This window comes from Lontra canadensis, unplaced genomic scaffold (genome assembly GCF_010015895.1).
Source record: "Lontra canadensis isolate GAN:19392208 unplaced genomic scaffold, GSC_riverotter_1.0 scaffold43, whole genome shotgun sequence".
Classification (NCBI taxonomy): Eukaryota; Metazoa; Chordata; class Mammalia; order Carnivora; family Mustelidae; genus Lontra; species Lontra canadensis.
Genome location: NW_022631037.1, coordinates 15171303 through 15182976, shown reverse-complemented (window position 1 = coordinate 15182976; position 11674 = coordinate 15171303). Strand labels below are relative to the sequence as shown.

The 11674-nt window shown below is 55.2% G+C and overlaps 1 protein-coding gene across 1 annotated transcript; it reads left to right on the top strand.

Annotated features, from left to right (window-relative positions):
* Positions 1–899: 899 nt before the first annotated feature.
* KRT14 (keratin 14) lies at positions 900–5295 on the top strand. The gene is made up of 8 exons (XM_032871613.1): positions 900–1442; positions 2668–2750; positions 3308–3464; positions 3604–3765; positions 3851–3976; positions 4080–4300; positions 4398–4444; positions 5041–5295. The coding sequence occupies exons 1-8, from the start codon at positions 900–902 to the stop codon at positions 5136–5138; spliced, it is 1437 nt and encodes a 478-aa protein (XP_032727504.1). The 3' UTR covers positions 5139–5295.
* Positions 5296–11674: the final 6379 nt, after the last annotated feature.

Below are 11674 nucleotides of genomic sequence, written 5' to 3'. Positions count from 1 at the left end.
AGGCTCAGAGAACTTTCGGGTCCTCGGTGGCACGGGGGTCCGTAGCAGAGCCAGCAGCAGTCTGACTCCATGCTCTTTCACCATGGCTCTGGCTGTGCCTGACATGCCACCTGTCCTTGGCCAGCTGCCCTTGGCCAGCCAATGCCATGGGCCCACCCACAGGTGTGTGGAGGATCTCAGAGTCTGTGCCCAGGGCTGGGGAAAGCCTCCTGGATTTCCCTTCAGTGGGGGTGGCAGGGTAGGAGCCTGAGCCACCGGACTGGCTGGGCATGTTTCCAGGATGGGACAGGCTTCTTAGCACAGCCTAGCAGGTCAGATCTGGGAAGACCCTCAAGAACTTCTTGTCTTTTCCATAGATGGTGATGCTGACAGGGCATCGCTGTGCCTTCCGTAACCTTGCCATGCTGGCATTTTTCCAGCCAGGTACCCCCTGGAGTGATGGACTTCCTCTCTGTGGATGTCAGAGGCCCACCTGGTTCCTGGGACTCTCCCAGGTCACCAGGTTTGTGGTGCAGAGGCCCTACTCCCCGCCGCCTGGCCGAGCCCGGTGCTTGGTCTCCAGAGGGCCGTGGCTCCTAGAGCTGGATGGGAAAGTATAGCCTGCAGGCCCACACCTCCTATGTGAATCACGCCTGGCGGGACGAGAAACCAAAAACACCCCAAACAATGAGTTTCCAGTAAAATATGATAGACGTGATGAGGCGGGGGAGGGGAGGGATCTGACTGGGAGTTGGCACTGGCTGCGGGTGATGAAAGCCAAGGGGAATGGAAAATGCCAGTCCCGCCCCCTACTCAGGAGTATAAAGCACCCACATCCTATTCCAACTTACCTGAGCACCTCTCTCTCCTCGCTGCCGACTCACTTGCTTCCTCACTCACTCACCTCCTTCCTGGGCACCATGACCACCTGCAGCCGCCAGTTCACCTCCTCCAGCTCCATGAAGGGCTCCTGTGGCATCGGCGGTGGCTCCAGCCGCATGTCCTCTGTCCTGGCCGGAGGGTCCTGCCGGGCCCCCAGCGCCTACGGGGGCCTGTCGGTCTCCTCCTCCCGCTACTCCTCCGGGGGTGCCTGCGGCCTGGGGGGTGGCTACGGTGGCGGCTTCAGCAGCAGCAGCAGCTTTGGTGGGGGCCTGGGTAGCGGCTTTGGTGGAGGGTATGGTGGTGGCCTGGGTGCTGGCTTTGGTGGTGGCTTTGGTGGTGGCCTCGGTGCTGGCTTCGGCGGTGGCTTCGGTGGTGGGGACGGGCTCCTGGTGGGCAGTGAGAAGGTGACCATGCAGAACCTCAACGACCGTCTGGCCTCCTACCTGGACAAGGTGCGGGCCCTGGAGGAGGCCAACACCGACCTGGAGGTGAAGATCCGGGACTGGTACCAGAGGCAGCGGCCCGCTGAGGTCAAGGACTACAGCCCCTACTTCAAGACCATCGAGGATCTGCGGAACAAGGTGCGCAGATTGGGAGCAGGACCTGTCATTCCAGCGACCTCACACTGGAACAATAGAGGCCTCAGGCCACTGGCATCTTTAGATTCCAAGTCAGGGCCGACTCCAACCCCAGATCCCTTCTTCTGCCTCTAGACACCTCTGGCAGAGCTGGTCAGCGTCCCTGGCCTAGCTCATGGCCTTCTGGGTTCCAGACCCCAGGCCATGTGAGATAGGGGATTCCTGCCTTTGTGTTTTACAGAGAGGGAGAAGTCAAAGCTTTGAGAGGGGCTGGGAAATGCTCGAGGCCACTCAGCAAATCAGTGGCAGAACTGAGGCTAGAACCCTTGGGCCCACTTGCTAATGCAGGAGGCAGCTACCTGTTGCCCAGCACAGGGGAGGAGCGAGGCTGTAACGGGACCAGGCTAGACACCCAAACCACTCATTAGCTCATTAGTCTGGGCCGTGGCGGCTGCCGCCCATGGGCCCTGGCACCAGCCCCTCCCCACAGAAGGGGGGCCACAAAAACCCAGCAGAGACACTCAGTGATGACCACCTTACATGGCCTGCACAGGAGGGAGCCTGGGGGACTGGTGTCACCTGACTCCAACCCCACCCCTACCCCCTGCTCCAACCTGGGAGCCCTCCCCACTGATCCTGCTTCTGGGCGTCTGGCTCTGATGTCTTCTGTGGATTAGGTAAATCAGATGATGAGGGAGGGAACTCCAGCCAATCCAGGGTTCAATCTTTGTTCTTATTCTTCTGCCTCTTCTTTTCTTATCCCCTGGGCTTGCTGGGTCTCCTCTTTTGGGAAAGCCCCACTTGAGTTCCCATGATCTCGCAGGCTTGAAAAGGAATGTGTGAAGACTGGCAGGGCTGGCTGATGCACAAAGAGGAGAATCAGACCTGGGAAGGGAGTCTTGAGAATCTTAGGTCCATCCTCTCCTCTGTAGGTGGGGGAAACTGAGGCCCTGCAACCCATCAGTGATGGAACCGGGAGCCGTGACTCAAGGGCTTTTGGTTCCAAGGCCAGGGCTGTTTCTAGCCACTCTTCTGACCAGGAGTCAGCAAAGTCCTGGGGGTCAGAGCTGGACCACTGGGACTTCTCCTTTAGGCTGCTGTGGCAAAGGCTTTGGGAGAAGGGGAGACTCAGGTGAGAGCAGGAAAGCAAGCCTGATGTCTCAGGCTGTGGTGAAGTCTGGCTAGTGATGTCCGTTTGACCAACGACCTGTGTCCTCTCCATCTGCAGATCCTCACGGCCACTGTGGACAATGCTAATGTCCTCCTGCAGATAGACAATGCCCGGCTGGCTGCTGATGACTTCCGGACCAAGTGAGTTTGCAGTGGTGGCTCAGGACGTCCAATCTTCCCAGGCTGGGGCATTTTCATGTTCCCTAAGCAGATCTGGCAAGTTGCCAGGATGGCCACGTGAAAACCCCTTGGGGTGCTTGTAAAAATACAAGCTTCTTGGGCCCCACCCTTGGAGTTCTGATTCAGTTATTCTTAATAGGCTACCTGAGTGATTCTGATCCACAGCCAGGTTTGGGTGCCATTGCTTTAGGGAGAGGTGTTCCCTACTTCCCCACCTGCCCTTGAAGTGCAGGAGGCAGTCGCAGTTGGAGTCCTGCCTGCTGTTGGTTGTGGGGCCAGAAGCATCCCCCCTCCCCGAGTTCTACAGCCTGAAGAACTGCTTTATTCCCTGCCCCCAGGAATGCTCAGATCGGAGTCATCAATGGGTGCTGTGTCCAACCATGCCATTTTCAAGATGGACTCCCTAAACTACCCACAGCGGGGGCTGGTTGTGGGAAGACGCTGCAGGGGGCAGAGAACAAAGCCTTCAAGTGTGGCCCGGATGGGTGTCTCATTCCTTTTCTCTCGGGTCATTTCAGGTACGAGACAGAGCTGAACCTGCGCATGAGCGTGGAGGCCGACACCAACGGCCTGCGCCGGGTGCTGGACGAGCTGACCCTGTCCAGAGCCGACCTGGAGATGCAGATCGAGAGCCTGAAGGAGGAGCTGGCCTACCTGAAGAAGAACCATGAGGAGGTGAGGGCCGGCTTAGAAGATGAGCTGGGAGGGAAGGGATGGAATTGAGATGGGGGAGGGCAATGCTCAGACCAGGAACATCTCTGACTGGGGAACTACAGTGAGGATCCTGACTGCGGACTGTGCTTTGGTTGTGCAGGAGATGAACTCTCTGAGAGGCCAGGTGGGTGGAGATGTCAACGTGGAGATGGACGCCGCCCCTGGCGTGGACCTGAGCCGCATCCTGAACGAGATGCGCGACCAGTACGAGAAGATGGCAGAGAAGAACCGCAAGGACGCCGAAGACTGGTTCTTCAGCAAGGTGGGTGTCATCCCGGGTGGAAGGGACCCAGAAGACTGGCCTTCCAGGTACTTCTAGTGTGAATGTTTTTTTTTCTTTTCTGCAGACAGAGGAGCTGAACCGAGAGGTGGCCACCAACAGCGAGCTGGTGCAGAGTGGCAAGAGCGAGATCTCGGAGCTCCGGCGCACGGTGCAGAACCTGGAGATCGAGCTGCAGTCCCAGCTCAGCATGGTAGGCGAGCTAGCTGCCAGGCATGGATTGGACTCAGGACTAGGCAGGAGGGAGTGACTACCCTCATTGATCCCTGACTCCCTGATCTTTCCCTCCCTCACAGAAAGCATCCTTGGAGAACAGCCTGGAGGAGACCAAAGGCCGCTACTGCATGCAGCTGGCCCAGATCCAGGACCTGATCGGCAATGTGGAGGAGCAACTGGCCCAGCTGCGCTGCGAGATGGAGCAGCAGAACCAGGAATACAAGATCCTGCTGGACGTGAAGACGCGGCTGGAGCAGGAGATCGCCACCTACCGTCGCCTGCTGGAGGGCGAGGACGCCCAGTGAGTGCACCGCCCTCCAGCCCAGTCCTGTCCCTCTTCCCCATTCACCTGTTCTACTCCCTGTGTCTAATGATCTTGCCCTTTTCTGTCTTCACAGCCTCTCCTCCTCCCAGTTCTCTTCTGGCTCTCAGTCCTCCAGAGACGGTAAGACCTTCCTCCTCATCAGGCCTGGACATCACCACTTCCTGTCTCCCAGCAGGTCTAGGGAGTTGGCTTTTTGAGGGGCTGAGCTAGAGTTTTCTCACCCAGGATCCCTAATAAACCTCTTGGGGAAGGAGAAGCCATTTTCTAAATCTTCCTTAGTGTTAGGAGCTGGTGGCCTCTACTTTTTACTTCTGTCCCCTGGTGTCTGTGGCAGACCCCATGGTTCTAGTGGTCAGCACCAAGGACAGCCCCCCCTCCCCCCCCCCCCCCCCCCCCCCCCACCACCTCGGCCCCAAGTGACTCTTCCCCTGAGACCAGTCCACTTGGGTTGATCTGGACTGAACCAGTCTGGTCCGAGTCTGTAAGAGCCTCCAGTCTGAGGACACAAACTCTGCTCCTGACCTTAGGGAGCTCTAGTCTGAAAAAAATGTGTTGATGGTATCAGTGCTAGGATAGGGCAGTGAGTGAAGGGATAGTCAGGGTAGAGGGCAGCAGGGAGATAGTTCATTTAAGTCCCATCAGCCCTCTGGTCTCCCCACTCTGTTTCTCCACTGCCTGTCCTCTGCTGGTAACACCCTCTGTTCCCTGTTCCCCAGTGACCTCCTCCAGTCGCCAGATCCGCACCAAGGTCATGGATGTGCACGATGGCAAGGTGGTGTCCACCCACGAGCAGGTCCTTCGCACCAAGAACTGAGGCTGCTCAGCATCGCTCAGGCCTAGGAGGCCCCCCATGTGGACACAGATCTCACTGGGGGATCCCCTCTCTTGCCCGCCAAGCACTTCACACTTGAGTCCTTCCTCACCCTTTCCCCCTCCTGGCAATCAATAAAGCTTCATTGTGAGTTGCACAACTCCCGCCTCTGCCTGGTCATTGTCAGGAGTGGAGGTGGGGAGAAAGCGGGGGAAGCATCTCTTTGGAGCTTAGCACCTGGCTGCGGCCTCTGGGACTGGGAGAAAGGGCCTGGGGGTAGGCTGGGCTCAGGTCCTGGGATGGATTTCCTCATCTCGAAAGATACAGATAGAAGTATGTCCTAGGTCGTTCGTGGTGTCTCCCAGGGCATGGAGGAACATTCATTCACTTACTCATTCATTCGTTTACTCACTTATTCATTGGTTTGTTTATTCACTTGCCAATAACGTGCACACAGCATGCCTTTTGTGTGCCAGGCACTGTGAAAGGTTAAAGATTTTTTTTTTTTTAAACAATTTGTCATCAGGGATTTCTTTGAGAATATACCGAAAGCTATAGATCTTCTCTCCTCCCCCAGCCCAATAAGAACACACACACTTGCACATAACTCATGAGGTTCATGGGTCCCCTAAACTTATCAGTGGAGGTCCAGAAACCTAGTAAGAACTCATGCTTTATTGAGAAGTTGTCTCCCTCCATCCCACCTGCTCTTGCCTCTAGAGCTGGGGCGGAACCAGCCTGCTATCAGTTGACGTAGTGCAGGTTGATTATCATCTCCAAGCCTCCTTTTCCCTGTCTGTAAAGTGGGTACAATGACACTACCTACTTCATGGGCTTTTTGTGAGGATTTGCTGGAAGAATGCATGAAGCCCCTTAGCACAGGGCCTGGCACTGTGCAGGCTCATTCACTGTGAACAATACTGGGTGAGTTACCTCTCGTGTGTGGTGATTCTCCATCTATGATGAGGGCAGTTTTACAGGCTTTGGGAACAGACTGACTGGATTCTAACACTGGCTCTGTTTTGTATTAGCTCTGTGATCTTAGAGACTTTGTTTCCTCACTTACCTAGTTGGCATGGTGAACTCAGCTTCTTGGAGTTACTATGGGAATCCAGTAAATGAATGCACATTAAGAACCAGGTTGTATGTTGCAGGAGACTTCTCTGGTGGAAAGTGTCTTTCTTTCTGTAGGGGGCTGGAAAAGAGGGAGAAAGGGGAGGATCTCACCTGAGTGCATAGTGAAGATTCCAGAGGTTGGGTAGGGCTCATGGCCTTGAGCTAGGAAAGAGTTGACTAGTCACTGTGTCAATTTCAAGAGCTCATTCATTTGGCTCCGTGAATGAAACTTCAAGGCGGAACCAAGGATGGGACCAGGGTTAAAGAAAGTCTTAGTTCTTGAGAGCAAGGGATCTGGGATCTTGAGAGCCCAGGCTCTGGAATTAGACACCTTGGGTTGGAGTCCTGGCTCCCACACGGACTAGCCTGGAAGAATTTGGAAAAGATCCTCTTTTACAAAATAGGGAATGAAAACCCTTACCACATAAGGCCAATGGTAGATTGGATGATCTCATGCAAGAAAGAGTTTAGCATTGTGTGTGGCACATAGTTGGTGCTCTATAAATGGCAGAGTAATAGGGTGAGTTATTAGGAATTGGAATGAAGCGATGTTGGTTTCTCTTCACCTCATCTTCACCCCAGGGAAGAGAGGCCTGCTTTGTGTTCCTGAAACTCTGGGATGTCTTTTTACCTGAGTTTTGGCATTAGGAAGGGTTTATCTGGGGTGACGTCTGGGGGAGGGTGCTCCATTCTGGAGATGAATGATTAGTTTTGGAAGTATGAGGGGACCACTCAGGGAGGAGGGTGTTGGAAGGAGTTTCCTTGGATACTGGGAAGGGATGGTTTTGTGGCCCTAAGAGTGATAAGACCCACATGATATCCTTAGGAATGCCAGACCCCAGGGACTAGTATTCCCAGCTGGGCAATGAACTCATGTATGGCAGGAACTGAGGGAGTGGTTCCCATTTGGGAGTCCACATGGACCTGGGAAAAGAGCCAAACCTTCCATCCTTCCATGAAGATGGAAGCCTAGAACATTCCAGATTGTGTAAGAATTCCCAGACATCACTCTGCTGTGGAGATGGTGGCAGATTAAAGTTTCCACCCCCAAAAGAGATCTGCTTTAGAGGAATAGAGAATGTGAGATTTTTTAGACTTGAGTGTGGTGTGGTGAACTTCCCCTCCTCTTGGCTGGCTACCATTAAATCTGTTTGCAGGGAATATAGGGGGAGTGGGCGTGCTTGATGGTAACGATGGTGGCTGGAGGCTACCTGGTTGAAAGCAGGTTCAATAGTGGGAGGGAAGGAACTCAAACAGTGGGCCTTGAGGCGGTTCCACCCTGTCTGGGCCCCACAGGGAAAGAGCAGACAGAGCCGTCATGCCAGAAGCTCACATGGAGACCTCCCTCTCTGGGGTCCCTGACCACTATATTGCACTGGGAAGAATGGAGTCAACGCTTTGAGTCCTGCTGCTGACCCATGATCTTGTTCACAAGGTCTGGCACCACAAGAACCGCCTAAAGACCAGGGCCAGACTCTGACGACAATAGCAAGACTGCCTCCCGACAGCCACCCCGGATTTGAACCATAGGAAACCAGGAAAGTGACTCCACAGCACAGTCTAGTGGAGGCAGAAGGAATTGCCTGGGGGATGCCTGGGGCAGGTCACGTGGCTTCTCTGGCTCCCTTCTGCCTCTGCCATTTGGCAGCAGTGGTCCTCTCTCCACGCCCTCTCAGAGTACAGAGGGGCAGTGCTGGAGGAGTGCGGGCGACTGCTCCCCCAACCTCCTCAACTTAGAGGGATGGTGGCCTGCTCGAGGTCATACAGACTGAAAGTGGACCAGGCGCTCAGGTCTCTGGTCCTTGACCAGGCTTGTGCTTCCTTCCTGCTGTGTTCTGGCTCAGGGATAGGACCAGGCTGAGAGCCCCGCCGGACCAGTATGAATTTTTTCCTGGCTGACTCCGAGGTTTTTGTCTTATGGTTGGGCCCACCTTGAAATACTGGGTCCTCCTTAGTTTTGGGGGCCCTTTTTATTGTGAAAGGAACTCAGCTGTGTCCAGGGAAATTGATGGGCCTAAGTAGCATGTCAGCCTGTGGTTACCTGATTTGGTGAAAGGCTCTTCCTCAAGGCCACCAGTACCTGATTTGGGTAATGTAGCCAAACTAGTCCTACAACTGAGTATCAGAGAGGGCAGCCCCAAGGACGTCCTAGGCCCAGGAGGCTGGAGGTCCTGATGTCGCAGCCTGGGCCACTTCACTGAGCTTGGATGGTGCCACAGAGGGGACACAGGGATGCTAGGGACTTCCAGGGCAAGGGCCTGGCCTCGGGCAGACAGGACACGCACCAGCAGCTCCTCCTTTGCCCTTTGCTGGGCCAGCACTTTCCTGCAGGGACTCCCCTGTGTGGTACCATCAGCTGTAGGGCCAGCCCTGGGAAAGGAAGCTTTTTCCTTGGAGGTATCCTTCCAAACTTTGGGGCATCTCGGCACGAGAGAAAGGGTAAAAAGAGACACAGAGATAGAAACAAATGCATATAGACAGAGAGACAGAGTCAGAGACAGAGAGAGACAAAGAGAGAGTCAGGAACAGAGACAGAGTCAGAGACAAGAGTGAAGGCTTTGGGCTAGGACTAGGCAGTGAAGACCATTCATTCATTCATTCACTCACTCACACACATTTATTGAAATGTGCTCTTTCATGAGTGAAGGAATATGGGGGGCATTGAGACAGACTGAAACAAGGAGAGAGGCCAAGTGAAGAGGAAGGTAGAGAGGGCCCCAGAAGGGGTGTGAGGCTGGGGATGGAGAGGAGCCCTGAACCGTGTGTCCGTCTTAGCTCCCACTCACTGGAGCATAAGCCCTGTTCTACCTTTTGTTCATTTAGCTCTGTGGCTGTGGCCAAGACACTTGGCCTCTCTGAGCCTCAATTTAGTCACCTGTAAAATGATCTAAAATTAGTATCTACCTCATTAAACAATTGTGAGGATTAAATACAACGGGGCAGGCAAAGCAATGGGGTCTTGTCTGGAGCCCTGGAGGTTTCTTGATGGAAGAAATCATGGTCCTCCAAACTTTGTGTGCCCTCCTCTCCTACCCCCACTGAGCACAAGTCCTCGATCTTACTAGGAGCTCAACAGACCAGAGGGGTAGACTAATAACAAGAGAGAGGGCTGATAACCCAAATTGTCCACAGGGTTCCAGGGGAATTTAGGGGGCAGGCACAGTGTCACGGGCAGGAACATGTCCCACTAGGTGCTGGACCCACACAAGTAGCTTTACATTAGCTCTTTTAAGCTTTACCATCAACCCTTTAGCCACACTGGCCTTTTGCCTTTGCAGTCATGTCGCTCCTTTCTACCTCAGGATGTTTGCACATGCTGTCTATGCCTTCCCTAGGATGCTCCTCTTCTGGCCTACTCCTACTCACTCTTTACTTAAGTGTCTTTTTTCCAGGGAGGCCCTCCCCAATCTCCCAGATGGATTTCATCTTCATTACATACTCCCCATTTTTCTACCAACCCGGTTTTGAACTATACATTTCTTCTTGAGGATCTGTTTTATTCCGTAACTGTCCAAGAAGGCAGGGGCAAATGTCCAGTTTGCTCACCGCTTTATCCCTAGCACTCAGGACAATGCCTGGAATAGAGCAAGCACTTAAGAAAAGAATCCCAACTTACAGTGGGGAAATTGAGATTCAGTGAGGGGAAGCAACTTTCCCCAAATGAATGGAAGAACTTGGCTTTGGACTCAGAACTGTCTGGCTCCAGACAGCTCTGGTTCAGAGCACCTCTTTGCTAGGTATGTCCTGGCACCCTTGCCCAGGGCCCCTTGTGTCATGGGTTCTGGCTATGTGGGGTGGTGGCAGTCGCCTAAGATGTGAGGATAGAAGTGTTGGCAAACAGGTGAAGGCGCCTGACCTTGAGCCAGCAAGCAGTCCCTGCCTAGATGGGTAATGGAGGCCCTGGCCGGCGGGCCCACGCTTGCCTCCCAGAACAGCCATGCACGATGACTCAGGGTGCTCCCTGGGCCCCACCTGGGGCTCAGTGACACAGCAAGTGTGAGGTGTGAGCGGCTGGTTGCAGGCAAGCCTGAGGAATTCTGTCCTTGCCCCCTCAGTCCCCAGCCCCCTTCCCTGCTGCCCTCTGGGAACACCTTGTAGGTGGATCTGGTTTCCTCTCTGCTCCTCTGTTTGCCTGAATCTGAGCAGTCCCTTGTGTCCCACTCCCCCCACCCACTGTGGGCAGGGCCTGCACTGCCGGGGTTGGTGTGGTGGACAGGTGTGGATTGTGGCCTTGGCCTTGGGGACCCGCCCTGGGTCTCAGGCGCCAGGGTGCCCTGAGCAGAGTGTGCGTCATTTCTCACTCGTGCTCTGGAGGTTTCCTGTAGGAGGGGTTTCAGTTGGGACTCGAAGCCTGCCCTGAGCCCTGAGAGGGTATGAGAGTGAGCTAGAAGAAATCACTCACCCAGGCCAGGGCTCTGTGAGCCTCCCCCATCCCTGAGCACCTCTTCCGTGGTCTGGATCCCTGTGACAGGGAACTTGGTGGGGGGTGGAGGGAGGGGACGGTGCCCAGGGGCTACGGGAGGAGGGCCTCATTTCCGGGCCATAGGACTGTCCAGCACAGCAAGCTCCTCTTGACACTGGAAGTAGAGCCAGATGTGGAGGGCATTGGCAGATGTGGGGAGCAGGGCCGCCCATGGGGAACAGTGGGGCATTCATCCATCAACCCCTCCTGGTGAGCCCTGATGCCTGCGCTGTATTTATGGCCCCTGACAACCATGTGTGGGCGGCTTCTCATGAGGAGACTGAGACCAAGGTCCCCGGGCTGGGAGGCAGCCCCTTCTTTCTCTACTCCACGGCGGGGCCTCCTGAGCCCCAATGAAGAGTGCCAGATGGAGGGAGCAGAGAGACCGAGAGAGAGCTTGAGAGAGGGTGGCAAGCCCTGGAGCAGATGCGCAGGGACAGCCCGGAGGTGGGTGAAAGGCCTGGACTTTGTAGCCCTCAGGGAAGAGCAGGGCTGGCAGTGACCAGGGTTCCCTCAGTGTAGGTAGAAAATTGACCAGATAAGTCCAAAATTCAGGGGAGAGTCAGCTGTGACAGTCAAGCACATGCACTGTTAAGTCCTCACCTCGCTGTCCCCCGGCAGGTGGGTGTCTTGTCCCCATCCGCAACTCCCCCCCCCTGCCCAACGCAGGCAGCCCCGGAATTCTGCAGGTTGCCACATGCTGCTCTGAGCTGTGTGTGGGTTCGGGCCACCAGGAAGGTGGAGGGAGGAGGTGGTTGAGGACAGGGGTTGGAGGGCTCTGGACCCCGGCTGGAAATGGGCTCTCTCACCAAAGCCACCTGGGTAGAGGTACCCCAGCTGGAAGCTTCTGGTCAGGGAGGAAGGTCCCAACTGTCAGGCCTGGATGTTTTGGGCCATCCCCACCCCGACATGAATGCCTCTGCTGAGCATGCACATGCAGGACCCCAGAGGGCCTGTTTTT